The sequence below is a fragment of the Calidris pugnax genome, unplaced genomic scaffold (genome assembly GCF_001431845.1).
Source record: "Calidris pugnax isolate Ruff unplaced genomic scaffold, ASM143184v1 scaffold133, whole genome shotgun sequence".
In the NCBI taxonomy this organism is placed as follows: Eukaryota; Metazoa; Chordata; class Aves; order Charadriiformes; family Scolopacidae; genus Calidris; species Calidris pugnax.
Genome location: NW_015090977.1, coordinates 9,055,067 through 9,075,648, shown reverse-complemented (window position 1 = coordinate 9,075,648; position 20,582 = coordinate 9,055,067). Strand labels below are relative to the sequence as shown.

At 46.8% G+C, this 20,582-nt stretch overlaps 1 protein-coding gene across 1 annotated transcript in view; it reads left to right on the top strand.

The window, feature by feature from the left end:
- The first annotated feature begins 556 nt into the window (after nt 1-556).
- TYW1 (tRNA-yW synthesizing protein 1 homolog) overlaps nt 557-20,582 on the top strand; it is a 123,606-nt gene continuing 103,580 nt past the window's right edge. Inside the window, exons 1-7 of the mRNA XM_014953037.1 lie at nt 557-584; nt 1,072-1,220; nt 1,919-2,059; nt 2,622-2,723; nt 4,243-4,437; nt 4,886-5,167; nt 6,376-6,498. Coding sequence (XP_014808523.1) covers nt 557-584; nt 1,072-1,220; nt 1,919-2,059; nt 2,622-2,723; nt 4,243-4,437; nt 4,886-5,167; nt 6,376-6,498 — 1,020 coding nt within the window. The remainder of the gene's footprint in view (nt 585-1,071; nt 1,221-1,918; nt 2,060-2,621; nt 2,724-4,242; nt 4,438-4,885; nt 5,168-6,375; nt 6,499-20,582) is intronic.

Sequence of the window (20,582 nt, the reverse complement as noted above, 5' to 3'; positions counted from 1 at the left end):
TGGATGCCATGGGGTGATTGCAGGGGCAGGTACCGGGGGGGGAGGAGGCTGTGGTGGGTGTCAGGAGCCCCCCTGTTTTGCTGCTCCTGTGGGCTGGCAGCACTGGGGTGCTGGCACAACAGCAAGTGCTCTCAGCTCTTTTCTTACTGGAGGGGTTGGGTGCTGCTGGTGGAGGGGTGAGGAGCATAGCCTCCAGCTTCTGATCTGCTTTGAACAGCTCAGGGGAAAAGTACGGTAACAAAGTTTCCAGCTTTTTGGAAATACTCGCTTTCTGTGCTCTTGTCTGGTGTCCACAGAAACAAGATGCGGGAGGACTGCAGACAGCAGTAAGAGGGTGCCGTCTATGTTTCTCAGTCATTAAGTATTTTTTAAGTCAACAAGCCTTATTTAAGCTCCTGGATGTTTCACGTGAGATAGGTATTCATAGGCACTGTGCACTCCTGGGTACAACATTGTGTGCCCTGAATTTTCAGGTTGGTTCAGAACAATCTCAGTTGTCCTGAATCGAACCTTGCCCACGTGACAGAATTGTGAAAAAGTGCTTTCAGTTGAATCCATGTTCCAGTCTGGCCTTGACACCCTGGGTAAAGCTGTTGTAATCAGAGTGGTGTCTAGTGCATACAAGCAAGGGTTCTGTTCAGCAGCAAGCTCTGCCGAGATCATGTTACTCTTGAAACAGTGCTTTTTAGCTCCAAAGATCTGCCCATGTCGGGTCTCTGCAAAACCAATACAGTGGATGTTTCACAAGGACTTCTTACTTTCAGACCCTTGCACAGTGCAAGTATTTTCTGCCTTTCCTTATAACAGAACATCCTGTGTCTTAAGAAAAACCCAGAGTTTCCATATGACAGCCCAAAACATTAGCTTGGATACACAGATGGAACTCAGCTTACACACCTCTCGGGAGGTGAAGGGTCCTTGATACAATTGTAGTGTCTTCATTTAGCCTAAAGCTGTTTTCTGCAGAGACGTGTCGTGAGCCTACGGGTCCTGTATGATTGTTTTCTTGTGTCCTTATTCTAAATTCGTACTGTAGGATTCTGCTCTTGCTAAATCTGTGGTTTATTCTAGGTTTAGATGTCTCAATGGACACGTGGAACTTTTTCTATACTTGCCTGGTGTCCTTATGGCTGCACAGATTTTACATCTATTCTGCTATTGCTTCTGGGATCAGCATTTGGATCACTGTTCAGTTCTTCACCACCAAAACCAAAAAGAAGGTAACTGAACCCATAAGCACTTCTGTTTGAGGAGGGCCCAAAATCTGTGTGTGCAAGCGAGTAGTTGTCAGTTGTCACTACACCCACTGGTGTAGTGAAATTGGGCTACTTCACTGTGAGCTCACCTAGGTTGCAAATCCCAAAGGTAGTTTAGTTTGTCTTTTGGTTATAATCCTCAGTCTGGATTCTTCTATGTTTGTGGGTAACTAAGCATCCTTGTTGCTCTGATATTAGAACAGATCTCGGCTGAACCCTTCTCACTTTTTTTACTGAGGGGGTGTCAGCCTGGGGTGCTCTGTTGCTTCAAGCAAATCACTCTGCTTGTGCCTGATGTTTTCAGGTTCATGTTTCCAGTGATGTTAATGATGAGGTTGGGCTGGTTTTAGGGTGAGAGTGGGATTAGGCCACTCAAAGTCAAAACCTCCTTGTGCAGGTGAGTAAAGTTCTGCAGGAGTTGGGAGGTTCTCAGGTTCAGCTGGATCCTGTTACTTCCCCAGTGTTTGAGATGAGTCTATTGTAGCCTGGCCTAGTTCATAGAAATAGCTTCTTGTGTGTTTCTCTAGGTGTGAGAAGCTAAAATGCTTTGACTGTTGCATTTACGTGGTGCTGAGAGTCTGGTCACATGATTTGTGTTTTAAATGCCATTGGGAAAATAGGGTTAACATCACTTTGAATGAAACACAGTGTTTTTTTCCTAGGGTGAAAAATCCAAGGGGAATCCAGCTGCTTCTGAAGGAACAGAAGACAAACTAGTAAATGGATATGGCACCCTGCAGGCAAAGGAAGTCTATGTCGCTGGGGTAAAGATTTTCTATGGGTCCCAGACTGGCACAGCAAAGGTATGAGTTACTTTTTTTTTTTTTCTATGTGCTTGAAGTTGATTTGCAATGTTGTTGAGATCCAAGTATGTTGCTTGCTTTAAAAGCGCTGCACTGTGTAAAAATCGGAAAGTTCATGAGAGCTTTCATTAGAAGTCACTGCCCAATGCGAAAGATAAGTGGAAACTATATAAAAGTAAATGTTATTCTACTCACTTCATTTGAGTGGGGCATACATAGAGATATGGATTACGAAGCTTAAAATTTACTCTTAAAATATACTCAATTTGCTCACAGGTCTTGTTGCTTTAGGTGCTTTCTTTCTCAAAAAGAAATTTAATTTGTGTGCATGTAAAATCCTTAGTCATTAAAATTCATGTAACTCTCTTCTTTCTGCCAGTGTACTCCACTTTTTAAATGTGAGGAATTAGATGTCCAGTGTCCAATTCTTGTGCGTCATTCTTCTTCCCGTCCTGGGAGATATCTTGTTGCTGGCCATAGAAGGGCTTTTTTGACCCTTACAATGGGTGGGTTGAGGTAATTGACAACTGTCTACATTTCCTTTTTTTTTTTTTTTTTTCAGAAATTTGCTGCAGGTCTGGCTGAAGCAGTTACTTCCCTTAATTTGCCCGTGGAAGTCATTAGCATGGGGGACTACGATCCAGATGATTGTTTAGCAGAGGAAGTAGGTACCTTATAAATAATAAATGCAAGCTTTTTCTGGGATTCTGAAGGCTCCTTTCTTCTGTATTTCTCTCTTGTCATTGTGGAAATCCCCAGAGCTGTGGGTTGAAAATTGAAAAATGCTTCCCTTCTATGTAAGCGAGTACAGCCCTTCAGCCCTCAGCAGGAAATACCTGAATATTGAAAATTACTGGGAGGACTGTGTAGAATATTTTGATACAGACAGTGATTTTGTTTGAGCAGGGTCAGGTGTGAGTTCTGTGAGAGCGGCCGCACCAGGTCCCCTGGTCTGTGACAGCAAACGCCTGGGGAAAGGCTTAAAACCAGAACAAGTAGATGGTGAATGCCAGGCACCAATATAGGTTGGGGGTGGACCTGCTGGAAAGCAGTTCTGAGGAGAAGGATCTGGGGGTCCTGCTAGATAGTAAATTACCCATGAGCCAGCAATGTGCCCTTTTTTGCTAAGAGGGCCAACGGAATCCTGGGCTGCGTAGGGAAGAGCGTGGCCAGTCGGTCAAGGGAAGTCATTCTCCCCCTCTGCTCTGCACTGGGGAGGCCACAACTGGAATCCTGCCTCCAGTGCTGGGCTCCCCAGTTCAAGAGAGACAGGGAACTGCTGGAGAGAGTCCAGCCTGGGGCAACAAAGATGATGGAGGGATTGGAGCATCTCCCTTACAAGGAAAGGCTTGAAGAGCTGGGGCTCTTCAGCCTGGAGAAGAGAAGGCTGAGGGGAGACCTTATTAATGCTGACAAGTACCTAAAGGGTGGGTTGAAGGAGGATGGAGCCGGACTCTTTTCAGTGGTTCCCAGCGATAGGATGAGGGGCAACGGGCACAAGCTGGACCATGGGAAGTTCCACTCCAATGTGAGGAAGAACTTGTTTGGGGTGAGGGTGGCAGAGCCCTGTCAGAGGCTGCCCAGGGAGGGTGTGGAGTCCCCTTCTCTGGAGATCTTCAAGCCCCACCTGGATGCTCCTGAGTGATGTGCTCTGGGCAGCCCTGCTTTAGTAGGGGGTTGGACTGGATGATCTCTAGAGGTCCCTTCCAACTCTGACAATTCCATGATACTTCTGCAGCCTTCAAAGATGTACAAGTTAAACTTTTGGGGAGGTGTGTTTATATTGAGTAATCAAGGATGGATTTTTCTTCCATGAATATTGACAGTTTCTTGTTGAGTCCATGCAAGAGTTTATCACCGCAAGAGTCTGTTCAAGAAGCTGTTGACTGGGGTAGGGAAGGTTGGTGTCTGGTTGTGTTTGACTACCATGTCCCTGTCAGGAAGGGGGACGACAGCCTGATGTCCCTTGGCTGGTTTCAGGTGGCTTTGCAGGGTGCAGAGTCATTCAGCACCGTTGGGCTTATCACCTGCAGCACCCATGCCAATGATTCTTAACCCACTTAGCAAAAATCTTGTTTTTCACTTCTTGTGAGTGTCTCTGTGTTCTTCCAGCTCTCTGTCTGATGTAAAGCATCCTGAAAAATGCAGGGATCTCTTCTCTTCTGTTCTCTTTATGTTTTTAGACAACGAGCAGGAACATCTGTGTGTTCTTGGTAGCCACGTACACGGATGGACAGCCCACGGAGAGCGCGGCCTGGTTCTGTAAGTGGTTGGGAGAGGCTGCCAATGACTTCCGCTTCGGGAGAACGTATCTGAAGGGCCTGAGATATGCTGTGTTTGGCCTGGGAAACTCAGTTTATGTCGATCATTACAACACGGTAAGTATCTCCTGGGCGCATTTCTCTGATTTCTGTTTCTCTGAAAAGCTAAGCCTTCTTAAATGCTACAAAACTGAACGATACTGGTAGTTTGTGTGAGAATTGCAGCCGCTGTGCGGACTTGATTAGAGGCTGGGTTTAGGGCATGGGCAGAGCAGCTTTGAAGCAATTGCGCTGCCCTGTTAAATGGGAAAGGAGTCCCATAAGCACTGCATTAATCTGGGAGGTCTGAGGATACATTTGGTAAATCCTTACTGAGTTAATTTCCCAGCTTTGAAAGCTTTCTATCAGTGCATGAGGGTACAGTACTCTTAAACCCTTTCACTTGCTGCCTTTTGGTTTAGAGCCCTTTCCTCTATCTCATGTACTTGGTCCTTGCTTTCTTAATTACCTGTTTTGTTTGGATTGGGCTTCATTTAATGACCCTCTGACTTCCACCCTGCCCTAGGTTGGGAGGAGCGTAGACAGGTGGCTATGGATGCTGGGTGCCAGCCGCATCCTGACTCGTGCCGAGGGGGACTGCAACGTGGCCCAGAGCAAGCATGGCAGCATCGAGGCCGACTTTGAAGCCTGGAAAGCCAAGCTCCTCAGCCGGCTCCAGGTGCTCTGCAGAGGGGAGAAGAAGCCCTGCAGCGGGAAGTGCAAGAAAGGGAAGTGCAAATCTTCAAGGAAGCAGAACAAAGAGAGCTCAGATCATGAACATGGGGCATCAGAATACGAGAATACTGAGGTAGAGCTAAAATCCACAGGGCCTTATTTCTGGTTTAATGCCCTTTGAAGCACTGTTCGACTTCTCTCCTCCCTCCTACAGCCCAGGGGGGTGCTGTGGGAGCTTGATACTTCCTTGTAGTGGAGCAGAGAGGGAAGAGGGATGAGATCCTGTGATGGTTACCAGGTAGAATAAAGCCATCCAAAAAGAAGGGCCAAAACATTAGTGATGGCCCTCAGCTAGGTGGCATTTATACGATGAGGGAGTCGTCCTTCTGAACAGGGGGAGGTATAAGTTGTGCCTGGTGCTCCACTGAGCCAGTCTGGGCTCTCATCAGTCTTTGCTCTGAATCTTGGCCAAGTGAAGCATGTAGTTCCCTGTGAGCAGTTCACCTGCTTCCACTGCAACTTGTTGAAGCTCAGGTACTTTGCCTGCATCCCATGGTTTTTCCAAAGGCAGTTGGAAAGCAGTGTTATCTGAGCAAGTCCTGTACTTCCTCTGTCTGTGTCTGCCTGTAATGATTTGTGTGCCTTCTGGAGTGTTGAGTGCAGGTGTTGAATGAGAAATCCTCTCAGTTGCTCTACAGTGCAAGACCCAGAGCTTTAATCCTCCCTGCAATCCACTTGGTGTGGATTTGAAATGTTTGCTGTGGCAATGTTGGATTTTTGTAGGAAAATTGAGGCTTTTCTGGCTGAGTGGGTTAGAGGGTGCTGGGCTGCAGGAGCAAGAGGAATAAATACTGCTGTTACACCGATGCTGTTGTGCTGTACCTCAGCTGTGCACAGAAAGGGAGACAACTCTTGTGCTCTGTGAAGAGGTTGAGTTGGAAAGTAAATCAATCACTCCCTGCGCGTTCAGGCAGGGGCAGCTGGAGGAGGGAAGGGGGTTTAGGATTCCGCATCATCGCTGTGGGATGCAGCGGCATCTGGGCTCCTCCTGTGCTTAGATCAGCATGTGAAGAGAACGGAGCAGTCTGGAGGCAGGATATCTGGACTGAGTTTCAGGCAGGCTGTGTGCTACTGAACTCTTAAAAATACACACTGATAGAAGCCCTAAGTTTAAATGTGTCTGGTATACGTTGTCCAGGTTATTGACAGATTATTCCTTGCTTTTCAGTAGCCTTTACTGCTTGTGAGAGCTGATTTCACTGGTTAGCATAGATGAAGGTCTTATATTTAACATTCAGATACATTCCTAATTTATTTTTTTTTCTCTGATCTCTTACCCAGGCAGAGGAGTTGTTTGAAACCAGTAGTGAGGAGGAGACTGATGCTGAGGAAGCTGGAGGCACAAACGCTGTTGTTGATGTTGAAGACCTCGGCAATATCATGAGCCATGTGAAGAAAGCAAAGGTACCGCAGTTAGACCGAGTGTAGAACTGTCAGGGATTTGTCACTCATCAGCTGAATTGATTAAAATGTTACTTGCTGGATTCGAATCCATAGGGTCTAGTTAGAGGGAGAGTAAAATATGAGCTGTTGGAGGATCTGTCCTGAGAAAGATGGACGTGTGTTGGATCTAGTTATGGGCTGACCTCTTCACCGAGCAAAGGCCACAATGGAAACCTGTTATTTTCAGTCCGAGAGAAATTACTTACAAAGCTAAGATTCAGATCTGTGTGTATGTCTCTGCCACTGATTCACATTCCGGTGTCTAAACACAAATCCTGCCCGTGGGTATGTCAGGCTTGTGCTGTGCTGGTGTGTCGTGACAGGGAGCAGAGCTGCAGGTGGAGCGGTCACGCTGCTGCCAGACTTGCTGGGTGCTGCCCTGGGATGAGGAGCTGTGCTGGCAAAGCAGCCCGTGAGCCCCACCTGACCAGCCTCTCGGAGACAACCCTAATCCCTCCTTTGTTTCAGGGTGTTACTGTCCCTGTCTCTGTGCAATTCTGTTCGTGTTTCTTTTTCTGTGTTCAGTCTGCAAATGGGAAATCAAACTCATTTATTTGGTTAGCGTGCAGAAAGGAGTGAGGATGTCAACAGCTACTAGGCTAAGCCATAGTGTGATCCCTGTGCTCTGCTGGCTGAGCAGCTGGTGGTTGGGATGGGACGGATTGGCCCCAGGATGGACCTGGGATGTGCTGTTTCCCCCATTCTTCCCATGGTGGTGTCTTTCCTCAGGAACCCTTGAGCTGATCTCCACCCCCCTCTCAACAAACCCACCTCTGGCTGCAATTACACATTCCTGATCTCGCGTGTCTCTGGCGTGGACTTCTCAGAGCTCTTTCCCAAAACTTAATTATTTTCTCAGCAGTCTGGGCCACGATGACACTGCTGAGCCACAGCAGGCCAGGCCATGGGTCACAGAAGGCTGCATGCTTAGGAGGGTTACATGCTTGGAGGGTTACATGCTTAGAGGGTTACAAGAGGAGCATGGGCATCTGTGTTTATCACCTTGGGGAGGGACAAGGAGACAAAATGCTTCTGCTGCTTGTAACGGTGACAGTAGGAGAGTGGCCCCATGGACTTGGGGGCAAGGCACACTGCTGTGTATGTACCCCCTTCCCTGAGCCTGTGTCAACTTGTGTGCTGCAGCTTGCAAGAGAGGGATGGATGAACCACTTGGCTTTCTTTTGGAGGGAGAAAGGATCAATCTCTCCCTGTGTAAAAGCTCTGAAATCGCCCTCTTTCTCCTCTCCTTCATCCTCTCCTGCGTGTGCTCACCACTAGAGGTCACTGACAAAAAGGGAATGCGCTTTCTGGAGCAGAGCATCTTTCGAGATGATTTAGGGAAGGTGCTGTTGTCCAACAGTTTTATGAAAATTAGGCATCGAGTTTTCACTGACTGACAAAATATGGGAACAGCATGGTCAGAGTAGTGTAAACCAGGAAAACAGTGTATCACAGTCCAGTTTATGAATAAAAAGTGAGCACAGTAATAAAATGCTTCCTGCTTTTAGCTTCTTGTGCTCATTTTTGTGGCGAGCGTGGCTAAAGTCAATAGGGTTCCATTTCATACACAGGTGGTGAAAACTCATTGCTGTTGGTGACTTTGGCTGATGCACAAGTCAAACAATTGACTGCTTTCTCCTTGGCTTTCTCGTTGCTTTGGATGAGTGGTGAGAGGCTTATGTTGGATGTACAAGTTAGTACAGAAATGCAGGTATCTGTGTAGATCAGGTTCTTGTGGCTCTGACCCAAGTAGCCTCTCTGATTCGAGGGACAGAGGCCCAGCTGGAGTTGTCAGCTGCAGGTTTTGATCTGCTGCCTTTTGATCTGCTGCCTTGATCTGCTGTCACCTCGGAGGAGGTGACAGGCGGTTGTTGTGTGGTGACAGCTGAGCACTGCCCTCCTGCCTCTGCAAATGGTTCAGTCCTGGAAGTGCTCGTGTCGGTTTGGGACCGGAGTACGCTCCTACTGGCCCTCTTGGATGTGAGCTGTTGTCAGCTGATGAACCAGAAGGCCCTAAAACTATGGGTGAGCCTTTCTTTGTCACTGCTGTAGTCGTGTCCCAGGTTTTTGAATTAATTTTGTAGTCCTTATTACTGGCCCTTTCATTCCTGTTCTGCATGGCTGCGATCCACCTTTCTGGTTTCCTGCTTCTGTAACCGGACCCAGGTAATGGAGAAAGGGTCCTCAGCAGTGCCTTCCATGTAAATCTTGAATGCGGTGTCGTTTCCAGAGCGATGGCAGGATGGAGCTGTGTCTGTATTTCCTGAGGGAGCCTGAACCACTGGCTGCCCCTCTCATCAGCGGGGAGAAGGAATGACTTTGTCCGGGTGGTGAATCTCCCGGGGAACGTGTGTGTTGACTTGCAACAGGTTTATGCAAACACCTGAATTGTAAAATGATCCCAAGGGTGCAGTTATTTACTGTGACAAAAATAAATGCCGAAGACTCGATATGAAAGAGCAGGATGATCTGCATTTATGAAAGGAATTTATCATGCTCAGACTTTCTTGCTCCCAGGCAGGAAGGTTTAGTTGTTTAAATTCAGTGCATCTCAGTTTAAGTCCCACCCTCGCCTTAGTGGCTGTGACTTTGTGCAGCGAGAACTTTTCTTTTTCAGATGAGTTGTGTAGTCCCTTTCACCACTTTTTTCTCTTGCAGAATGCTGAGCTGTGTAAAATTAGTATGCCACTTTTGTTTTACACTGACGTAACCTGTTGTCTTGCAGTAATCACAGAATGATAATGGGGTTGGAAGGGACCTCTGGAGATCATCTAGTCCAACCCCCTGCCAGAGCAGGTCCACCCAGAGCAGGTTGCACAGGAACGTGTCCAGGTGGGTTTGGAATGTCTCCAGAGAAGGAGACTCCACCACCTCTCTGGGCAGCCTCTTCCAGGGCTCTGCCACCCTCAAAGTAAAGAAGTTCCTCCTTGTGTTTAGGGGGAACTTCTTATATTCAACTTTGTGCCCATTTCCTCTTGTCCTAACCCTGGGCACCAAGACCGGCCCCATCCTCCTCACACCCTCCCTTTGAGTATTTATAAGCATTGATCAGATCCCCCTCAGTCTTCTCTTCTCCAGACTAAAAAGACCCAAGTCCCTCAACCTCTCCTCATAAGGGAGATGCTCCAGGCCCCTAATTATCTTTGTAGCCTCTGTTGTACCCTCTCCAGCAGTTCCCTGTCCTTCTGGAACTGGGGAGCCCAGAACTGGACACAGTGCTCCAGATGGGGCATCATTAGGGCAAAGTGGAGGGGGAGGAAAACCTCTCTCCACCTGCTGGACCTAATCCCTACCAACACAGGTGACTGCTGTGGGCTTTTCTATCTGAACTATCCATGCACAAGCTTGGCAAGTTTGAAGAAAACTTGTGCTTTTCAGGCTTATATCACAGACACCTCTTCACACGAAGAGTTATTTGCATTTGAAATGTGCTGAACTGTTTTCAGCACGAGTTTTGTGGCCGTTGGTGTTGGGTATTAACCCCTTTGCACGCAGGAGATGGAAGAGCAGGCTCTGCCTGCTGAAGTAGAGTTAATTTGAAATGTTTTAAGGTCCAGCTTTGCTTTCCTTTGCAGGCATGAATTGTCTCTTGTGAGAATCACTGGCAGATAAGACAGATGTGCAGTCACAGATAGTCATAATTCCTTCTCCTGCCTTTTATGGGATGGCAGAGGGAGGCTGTGGAGGTGACTATCTAATAAATGTTTGCTCACATCTCTGCAGGTGATCTTAATTTAATTTTGTATCCATCTCCTATTGCGTGACTTGATAGAAATCAAGGCTGAGTTTTGTTTTACAGCTTTTTCCCCCATATGCTGCAGCTTCATTGCACTTTACAAGGTATTGTCAAAGGGCTTGAGACAGGTACTGGATTATTGCAGCCATCTGGGTCAGGCAGATGGATTCAGGATTTCAAGGTGGATGCCAGATCCTCTCTTCCTAGTTGTAGCTATTCCGTACTCTCCCTTGGAAAAGAGGTGGATTTTTAAAGAGCTGCTGAGGGTAAAGGTGCAGGATTCAAGGTGATGGTACCTTCTGCACACTGAATCTGAGCACAAAAACTGGCATGAGGTTGGGTGGCAACAGGAAATTATTCAAGTATGTAAATCGATGGCAGATGCAAAGGCTGGGGAGGCCTGAGGCTGCTTCTCTCGGGTGCCTGATGGTCCAAGGCTGTGGTACCATGGTGGGCTGGGTAATGCCCAGCTTAGGTGAGTTAAGGTCTGGGTTTTCTCTGCATTTACAGGCCTTCCAGCTGCTTGTTTCTGGGCTGGGACCCTGGGCCTGTTCTCCAGATTGCTTTTATGCGGCAGCAGAAGGCAGTGGTGCTTCTTAGTGGATTTAATAACTAAGCAGACTTTTAGGTTTTTCAATTGTGGCACACTTTCCCTGCCCTCCAGAGTTACTCCCCTGAAATGCATGTATCAGATAAAATGTGAAATCCAATGGGTATGTTTGTGGCCTGCACAACTGCCATTAATCATAGGGACACCATTTCTTAATGTAGATTATCTCCCCCAGCTGGGAGATTGTGATAAACTGGAAAGACAGATCAATCTCGACTTGTTCCCAGGGAATGAAATGGCTTTATTAACCTTCATATTTATAAACTGCAGCCATGAGTAATGGTAATAATAATATCCTAATTTTTTTGGATGGGGTGGGAAGTAATCAAAAGGGCATATTTTGTTGACACAATTTTGAGATTAATGTTCTTGTTTTCTAAAACAAGAAGTTTAATGATGCTGATAGTCAGATTTGCAATGAAAATCCAGAGGAGGGTGGTGTGAGAGAGCAGGACTGGGACTGAATTTGCAGGAAACAGTGTGTCCCAGAGAGCATGTTCAAGAAATTTCTGTTTACTTCCATGTCCATTTGCCCCAGGGGAGGTTTCCTGAGCCCCTTTGGCTCTCTTCCCAAATAAGTTATCCTACGTTAGCCATTTTTCACCGCTGGGACTGTAAATCACACCAAATGCAGTGTTTTCTAACAGCCTTTGTGAGTGTATGGCTGTTCTGGAGCACTGAACCCTGCTGACACTTGGTGAAGAAACTTTTAATGGAGTTGGCTGGAGTTTTAGTCAGAATGAGACAGTGAGTTTTAAGATTTATAAATTTAAGGTATAACATTTGTAGACTAAGTGTTACTGCAGAAACTTTTCAAGCATTCAAGAATTGTTAGCTGTATTTTAGGCAAATTGAATAGGGCTGGGTACTTAACTGTCAGATTTGGGAACAGCTAAAAATGATGTGCACATTTAGAGTTCTCCGAAAACTTTCTCTGACTTTTAATGGGTGAAAGATTCCTGTAGGAAAAATGTGCTCTTATATGCAACAGCTTGGTCTCTGGGCTGGATTTTGACCTCTGCTCCTCTGGCTCAGAATTCAGTGTGTTCCTACATTTATAAGCTTTAAGAACTATCATTTAACTGCTTAGGGACTACTTCTAGCATGAAAGTCTGGATTTGTTACAGGGACAGTTCACCCTTCCCCTTTCCTATGTTCAAATCTTTGTTCTCCAAGTCTTGGGTATTGAAAAGAATTACAATTCACAAACAATGTTACAGGAGATCTTGAGGTTTGCCTTATCTGTGGAAGGCTTGGGAGTGCCCAATGAAGAAGAGGAGAAGAGAAAAAAAAAAGGAAAAGTAACCTCTGGCTGGAGGTTCTGTCTTTGGCACGTGGTACAATTCTGCCTTCCTTGACCAGCCTTTGTAAAGGCCTTTGAGATGTATCAATGAAGACTTTTATTTTTGCCCTGGGTGGTAGATCTCATATCCCTTGCTCTTCTTTAGTCTGTTGTAAATCAGTCAGTAAATGGGTAGTGAGACAGAGCTGATAGATATGAAAAATTTTGGAAGTCTGAAGTCTCCTTGCTTCCTTTCTTTTTCTTCTTTTATTGCAACCCTTACTTGACCATATCTGTTGTTGGAGGTGATCAGGGTCTGGCCTGCAGCAATCCAGCCCATTTGCTTCCTGTTCCACACACACTTTGTGCTGCATTTCTCAAGTGTTTATTTTTTCTGTGCATTTTTTTGAGGTTGTTGCCAGCCAAACAACACCACAGTTGAACAGAAGTCCACAAATCAATGCACAGACAGGAATTATCTGCTGAGGGTAATTGCTGAGAGAAGCTTGGAGGAAGCAGCCCGTTGAATTTTGCTCTGAGGAGCACAAGGCTGCCCTGTGGGAGCGCAGATTTTTCTGTGGATTTTTCATGTGATAGCGCAGTGAAGCCTTTGCATGAGCTTTTACATTCTCCCCTTCTACCCTGTTCTGGAGAGATCCCACCTGGAGTACTGGGTCCAACTCTGGAATCCCCAACAACAAACAGAAGGATGTGGAGTTGTTGGAGCAGGGCCAGAGGAGACCACGGAGATGCCCCAAGGGCTGGAGCCCCTCTGCTGGGAGGACAGGCTGAGAGAGGAGAAGGCTTCGGGGAGACCTTGAAGCCTCTTCCAGTCCCTAAAGGGGCTCCAGGAAAGCTGGGGAGGGACTTGTGATCAGAGAGGGGAGCCCTAGGACGAGGGGGAAGGGGTTTACACTGAAAGAGGGGAGATTAAGACGAGATGTGGGGAAGAACTTCTTTACTGTTAAAATTGTGAGACCCTGGCCCAGGTTGCTGAGAGAAGCTGTGGCTCCCCCATCCCTGGAGGGGTTCAAGGCCAGGTTGGAGGGGGCTTGGAGCAACCTGGTGTGGTGGGAGGTGTCCCTGCCCAGGGCACAGGGGTGCAATGAGGTGATCTTTAAGGTCCCTTCCAACCCAAACCATTCTATGATTATGACCCTGCTCACCTGGGCTGGGTCCCTGTGATTATTAGCATTAGCCAGAACAACTACCAGTAGTTCTTAAGAGGAGGGTGTTATTTATCATCTGCTGCAAACAAGTGTGAGGAAGAGACTCCAGCGTGAAGCATGAGGCTTTGCTGGAAAAGCAGCTTGTGGGGCTGTGTGCGTGGAACTGTGCCGTGTGCTCCTTGAGGATGAAGCACCAGGTCCTTCCTGACCTTTCTTTCACCTGTAATTTTGGAAAGTGGGGCTTTGGAACTCATGGAATGCTCTGCAGGGCTCTTGGATATCTGTTTTGTTTTCCAAATTGACTGGTTTACATTGTCTTCCAGTCAATGAAGATTGATTATGGTAGAAACTAGGCGATATCCTTTTGGCGTTAGTAATGTATTCTTATGATAATCCTGTGGCCTCTCATCTAATAGTTTTGAAAAGCTGGACAATGCATATCGCTGAGTGGGCTACGGGCCAGAACTGTTAATTTGGGTGCTTGGGAGACTTGTTTGGAGCTCCCACTTGGGGATGTGTGGCTTGGCTGCCGCTGACTCTCTCAGTTAGCGCTGACTTCTGCTCGTTATCAGCTTTGCGTGTAGCCTTTGGCAAAACTGTCTTCCTGGGAAAAATAACCCAAGCCAGGGGTTCTGCTCAGGACTGTCGTGGTCCTAGGAAAAGTGTCTCTGCTCAACACTCTCTACATCTCCCTGAAGGGAGGGTGTAGCTGGGGGTGCGGTCTCTTTTCCCAAGGAACAGGAGATGGGACAAGAGGAAACAGCCTCAAGTTGCACCAGGGGAGGCTTAGGATGGATATTATGAGAAACTTTTACACTGAAAAGGTAAAGAGGCTGCCCACGTCAGTGGTGGAGTTACCATCCCTGGAGGTATATCATAGAATCATGGAATCATAAAATGGTTTGGGTTGGAAGGGACCTCAAAGACCACCCAGTTTCCCCCCCCTGCCCTGGGCAGGGACACCTCCCACCACACCAGGTTGCTCCAAGCCCCCTCCAACCTGGCCTTGAACCCCTCCAGGGATGGGGCAGCCACAGCTTCTCTGGGCAACCTGGGCCAGGCTCTCACCACCCTCACAGCAAAGAATTTCTTCCTTATATCTCATCCAAGTCTCCCCTCTTTCAGCTTAAAACTGTTCCCTTTCATCTTATTGCTACACTCCTTGATCAAGGATCAGTCCCCCCCAGTGTTAAAAGCCGGGCAGACGTGGTAGTGAGGGACATGGGTTACTGGTGGGTTTGTCAGTGCTGGGTTGATGGGTGGACTCCATCATCTGAAAGGCCCCTTCCAGCCCAGATGATTCTATAATTCTATAACCCAAATTAACGTTTTATGGCTTTCCTGCGTTACACAAATTCTGCAGACAGGTGGAAGCTAAGGCAGGTTTGATGCCCGGCTGCTGTTTGCTGAGGTCTGATGTGTGTCAGTGCATGAGTGTGCGCTGGGTGCCTGCCTCTCTGGGGGGGGCACTCGGGGTTTCTCATCCAAATTAGCCATCTGCAGTCCCACCAGCTTTGTTCCTTACAAGGGCTGGCTTTTCCACAAGAGGTGCTGCTACTGGGTGCTGCACCCCTCGCTGGTGGGTGTTAGCTCAGACTGACTGGAGGCTTCTTCCAGCAGAGCAAACAATTGTAGAAGCAAAAATCATCAGACTTTCTTTTTTTAAGTGTGTGCATGGTGTTTTGACCACTCCAAGGATTGGTGTTGGAATGAAATGCCCTCCTAGTCCTAAACTGTTAAGAAAAAGAAAGAAATAAGGGAGTGGAAAATACTGAGCCATTTAAAAAAAAAAAATATCTGCAAAATATGGCAAGGGGTAGTGAAAGGATGTGGTGTGTGTGCTCGGTGTGTGAGAAAGCGAAATAGACTGAACTGGAAAGTCTTACTGGTTTCAGGCTGGGCATTTTGGGACACTCGTTAAATCACGTTACCTGAATTTTCGGTCTGATTATTATAGAGGAGAAAGGAACAAAAATGTAAATATGTGGCATGGTTTTGAAGTGTAAGCCAGTCACTTCTGGGTGGAGACAGACACATTTTTAGTTCTGATTCTTGTTTCCTTTGGAAATTGGTCTTTTTTTATGCTGTGTCCAAGGAAGTCTCCCAATTTAAACAAATGTGGCCAGAGCTGTGCAGCAGTGTGTGAAAGGGAGCTGTGGTTTAACGACACCTTGTAAAACCCTTCCCTACAGCAGAGCAGGGATCCTAGAGCTCAGTGAAGCAGTTTTACCACCCTGCAGCCAGGGAAATGTATTTTTAGAGTTGTGATCTGGGAAGTTTTTTTGTCTTTGAGGATTCTGGCTGATGAACCTACAAGGAGATGGACATTGGTGGGATCACTTATCTTTCCGCGTTCCCCAGAAGATGTCAGTGCCCTTTTGGGCTGGTTCGGTGGGATGGCAGCAGCAGACGTCTCCTGTCGCTACTCATCTGCATGAGTTTGGGTTTTAAAATGATGTTGTGTGGGTCCAGAAGTCTCAGCACTGACTTTTCAAACCATCCTTCATTTCAAAAAGAAGTGAAAGATTTCCTCTGTGGGGGCTGAGCCGTGGGTCTGTTGAACAGCATCCTTTCTTTGGATGGCAGGGAGTACCTGCTGCCCCAGAATAGTGCTGGGGCCTTCTGTTACTCTGCCACAGAGTGAGGTACATGTGGATGGGGGCTTCCTTCGGCTTATTATGGAAAATTCACAGAGGTTTCCATTCCAGGAGATAAAAGAAAACTTGTTTCTGAGTGGGTTATTGTATTCACCAGGAGCACTGTGTCCAGCTTGGAGTCCTCAGCACAGGAAGGACATGGACCTGTTGGAACAGGTCCAGCCGAGGGCCATGAAGATGATCAGAGGGCTGGAGCCCCTCTGCTGGGAGGACAGGCTGAGAGAGTGGGGGGGGGTTCAGCCTGGAGAAGAGAAGGCTCTGGGGAGACCTTAGAGCCCCTTCCAGTCCCTCAAGGGGACCTACAGGAGAGATGGGGAGGGACTCTTGATCAGGGAGGGGAGCCATGGGAGGAGGAGGAAGGATTTGACACTGAAAGAGGGGAGATGGAGCTGAGATGTGGGGAAGAACTTCTTTGCTGTGAGGGTGGTGAGAGCCTGGCCCAGGTTGCCCCGAGAAGCTGGGGCTGCCCCATCCCTGGAGGGGGTCAAGGCCAGGTTGGAGGGGGCTTGGAGCAACCTGGTCTGGTGGGAGGTGTCCCTGCCTAGGGCAGGGGGGTTGGAACTCGGTGATCTCCTAGGTCCTTTCCAACTCTAACCATTCTGTAATTCTATGATTATTGGTATCGGTCAGAACTTCTCAGGACTTTCCCTAATTTAGGACACTTCTTGGAAACACATGCCAAGATTTTTGCCTTTGATGAAGCCACCTCCCCTATCAGTGGTGGCTAGGCAGTCACCACGTTCCCCAGCTCTCATCTCTCATGCTTCCAACCCTTGTCTGCTTTTTGCTTCAGTTCAGGCTTTTGTGCTCAGCTGGGCAGCGATGTATGGAGCGGGTTTGGAGCCTGTGATTATCTAGATTCTAATAGCTATTTTTAATAAGATTTTCTTGCTGTTGTGGTGTTTGCTGGTTCCCTGATTGCTCAATCCAATTTTCCATCTTTCATCTTAGTGCTCATTTGCAAGTGCTCAGAGCTGTTTTTATTGGAGGGTGACCACAGTTAGAGCACCCTGTATCGCTGTGAGATGGGCAGTGGGTTTCAGCCGGGCATCGAGGGAGCTGCGGTTCTGTCTCTGTTTGTTACGGTGGGGTTGTGACATCCAGAGCTTTGTACCTGGGGCAGGAAGGTCCCCGCAGTGCCCTGGCAGCCTTCTGCTCCTCTGCTCTTGTGTCCAAGGGTGTCTTTGTGGAAGCCTGTTCCCTATCCCGTTCTTTTTCCATGTGTTTTACTCTTGCAGGATGTTGTGTGAGGAGACGAGTGCCGGGCGGCCAGGTGTCTAATCAACTTCCAAAAAGCCCCCCCGTGGCTCTCGCTGATGGTGTCACTGACAGCTGAGCCTGAGCTGGGAGAGAAGGTGTCAGCTCTTCTCGCTGTCCTCTTGCTGCTGGAGTCTCTCTCCAGAGCTCTGCTGGGTGTGAACTTTCACTCTTCCTTCATGTCATTCATGAACTTTCAGACTTCGTTTAACGACTCCCCCGGGAAAGTTTTACTAATATTTCTTGCTGCCAGGCAGGCTTTTCCTGACGGCCGTGCCAGTGCTCTCCCTTCGTGCTGGTTCTGTTTTGTTAGTCCTGGCTCCAGCCCCTCGTGGATTGCTGTTTGCTTAATGCTTGTGCCTTTCATTCCGTGAAAGATCTTGGAGCCTTTTGACGGATGAGGCTGTAAATCGTGACAAGGCCAAGGGTTCCCTCTTGTTTGAATGCTGGGAGGTTAAGTAGGAAAGAAGTTTAGTCAAAATTGGGATTTTGTGTTTTGTTTTCCTTCTGGAAGTAAAAACTTCTTGGGGAACATAATTTGATTTTCTGGGGTTTTTTTGGTGTTGGTGTTTTGTGGTTTTTTGGTTTTTGTTTCCCCAGTCATGGCACATGAATAAATAGTCATGAGGCTAAAAATGCTAAATTAAGTTAATTTAGGGAATATTTCTTTACATGGAGTTTAGATCTCTCTTTCTTTCTCACCCCTGTAACAGTAGTTTGAAGAGTGCTGTAATAAAATGAACAACACAGGGAGATATCGGGTACCTTGATACCCTGGAGAGAGCACTTCAAAGAGGAGAAGTGGCAAGTAGCACGTCCTGTTGGTCACATTTGGATGTGGCTGTGGGTGGAGGAGTTTGGTAGGAATATTTGTAGGAAATCCTTTAAAATGCTTGAACTATGGTTTGTCAAAGGGGAAGGGACACCTCTGCCTTGGCACAGGGAATTCCTTGCCTATAGGAGAGATGGGGAGCAACTCTTTATGAGGGAGTGTAGTGATAGGATGAGGGGTAATGGTTTAAAACTCAAAGAGGGGAGATTGAGATGAGATGTGGAGAAGAACTTCTTTGGTGTGAGGGTGGTGAGAGCCTGGCCCAGGTTGCCCAGAGAAGCTGTGGCTGCCCCATCCCTGGAGGGGTTGAAGGCCAGGTTGGAGGGGGCTTGGAGCAACCTGGTCTGGTGGGAGGTGTCCCTGCCAGGAGCAAATGGGTGGCATTGGATGACCTTTAAGCTCCCTTCCAACCCAAACCATTCTATGATCCTACCATTCTGTGCCACAGGTCTTGACGCGTCAAAGATGGGCTTTTACCTGCTCGTAAAGTGCGTCCTGGCTGTTGTGCTTTATGGCAATAAAAGGGAAGAGTTGAAGAGATTGTTTTCCTTCACCTGCAGAGGAGGTGATCCTGAGTCCTTACAGCTGTGGTTCAATTACTTTTATTAAGGCTTCTTTCAATGGCAGTGACACAAACCCCTCCAGCAAGAGCTGTTGTGGTGCCAAGAAATCGGGGTGTACCCCTAGGTTTTCTCATCTGTGGGGTTCTCTTCTTTGTGAACACAGACCAGAGCATGACTTCTCAGTTTTTTCAGCAGTGAAGTATTTCAAGGGCATGAAAAGCTGGCTCGTGTCACTACTTGCTTGATTTGTTATGGAAAGCCAGTAATTTGCCTTAGATTTACTACAGGGCTTTCTGCTAAATCACCAGAACTTGAGAAGTTTGCTCTGTGCAAAGTTAACTTTGTTCTCTGTGCTCAAACTCTAAATAATAGATATGAAAGGTTTATTAAGCAAATAACTAAAACTCTCCAGGCTGTGAATTCTATTTCCCACAAGAAATATCTGAAGCCAATCACTTGCCGAACTGAACAAGTCAGGTATTGCAGTTCAGAGAAAAACAAATGATTATTTTGTTTATACACTTTCACATCAGGAGGAGAGAAGGGGGAAAATACTGTCATCTCTGTGAAGGGAAAGATGATTATTGAAATAAATGTTTCTGCCCTGCCAGTAAGGCAATCTTATTTGTTCTTCTGATGGTTAGGCACTTTGCTCGGCTCTTGCAGTAGCAGGCACAGTCAGCAGGTAGAAATGGAAGCCCTTTAAATTCAGAAGGACTTTTTCTGTATCTGAAGGCTGTCATGGATGGGATGTCTCATTTGTGCTGAAGTAAATTGCTGCATTTTTAATATTATGATTTTAATATTATGATAACGTGTATTTAGTTCTTCTGGGAGAATTAATTTGCCTGATGGGCCGGGATGTGTCCACTTGTAAATCCTGCGCAGGGTTTTGCTGTGAGTCAGTGACAAATCTATGTAAGACAGTGCTGTTCCTTTGCATGTGGGCAACTGGGGCTGGTTCTGGGCTCAACGGTAGCTTGGGGCAGGAGAAGCTCTTTGTTTAAGACTTAAGTTAAAAGATAAGGGTTTTAGCTCCTTCCTTCCTTATGCATGAGGCTTTTCCAGTAATATTAACATTTTACTGTTGAAGCATCTTGCTGATAAATGAAGATCGAATCTCAAAAAATGAGCTTTAAACTCAACAAATGCTGAGTATTTAGTAGAGATAGCCTTTTGGGGAAGTTTTGATGCTTTACAGAAACCAGTGAAATTCTGCCTGAAAACTCAGCAAACTGAGTGAAAGGCAGCAGGAGATGGCAACACCTTTCTCCTTCAGTAAGGATCGTGTTGTGTTACTGGTGATTAGAAAGTACCTTCCTCAACAAACTCACCAAAACTGAAAGTTTTATCAAAATGAACAGGAAAAAAAAACCACCTCTGTCCCTAAATGTTTTACTATTCTCTTCCCTTCTTAAGTGCTTACTAGGAGCTCTGTCCTTCAATCTCTGAGTCTGTGTAGGGGGTTTTTTTGAAGTGGCTTGGTTTTTTTTTTTTTTCCCTTTCTGAGGCACCTTTATTTTCTGCAACTTTGCTCAGGTACAGAAGAAATCTGTCTGTGTGAATACTCTCCCTGCTTGTGAAGAACACAGCTTGGCAAGTCGAGAGCACTGGTTTCCTTAGGGATGGTAACAGTTGGGGGGTCAACTCAAACTGGAAATGTTTGTGTGAACTCCTTGATGTCTTTGGCACAAAGAGCCTCTGACGTGAAACAGCCTCAACTTTCAGAAAACAAAATGTCCTTTGGTTTTTGTTTGTTGTTTATCCATAACTCCTCTAATATTTCAAAAAAGCCGTAAAGAACCGACAGATTACAAGTTGCATGAAATATCAAAGTAATTATTTACACTTTCATGCTTCTTTATGCAGGCATGAAATGATAAATACCCATAAAGTCTCAGCAGTGGCACTTATACAGCGGGGGATTCACAATTACTTA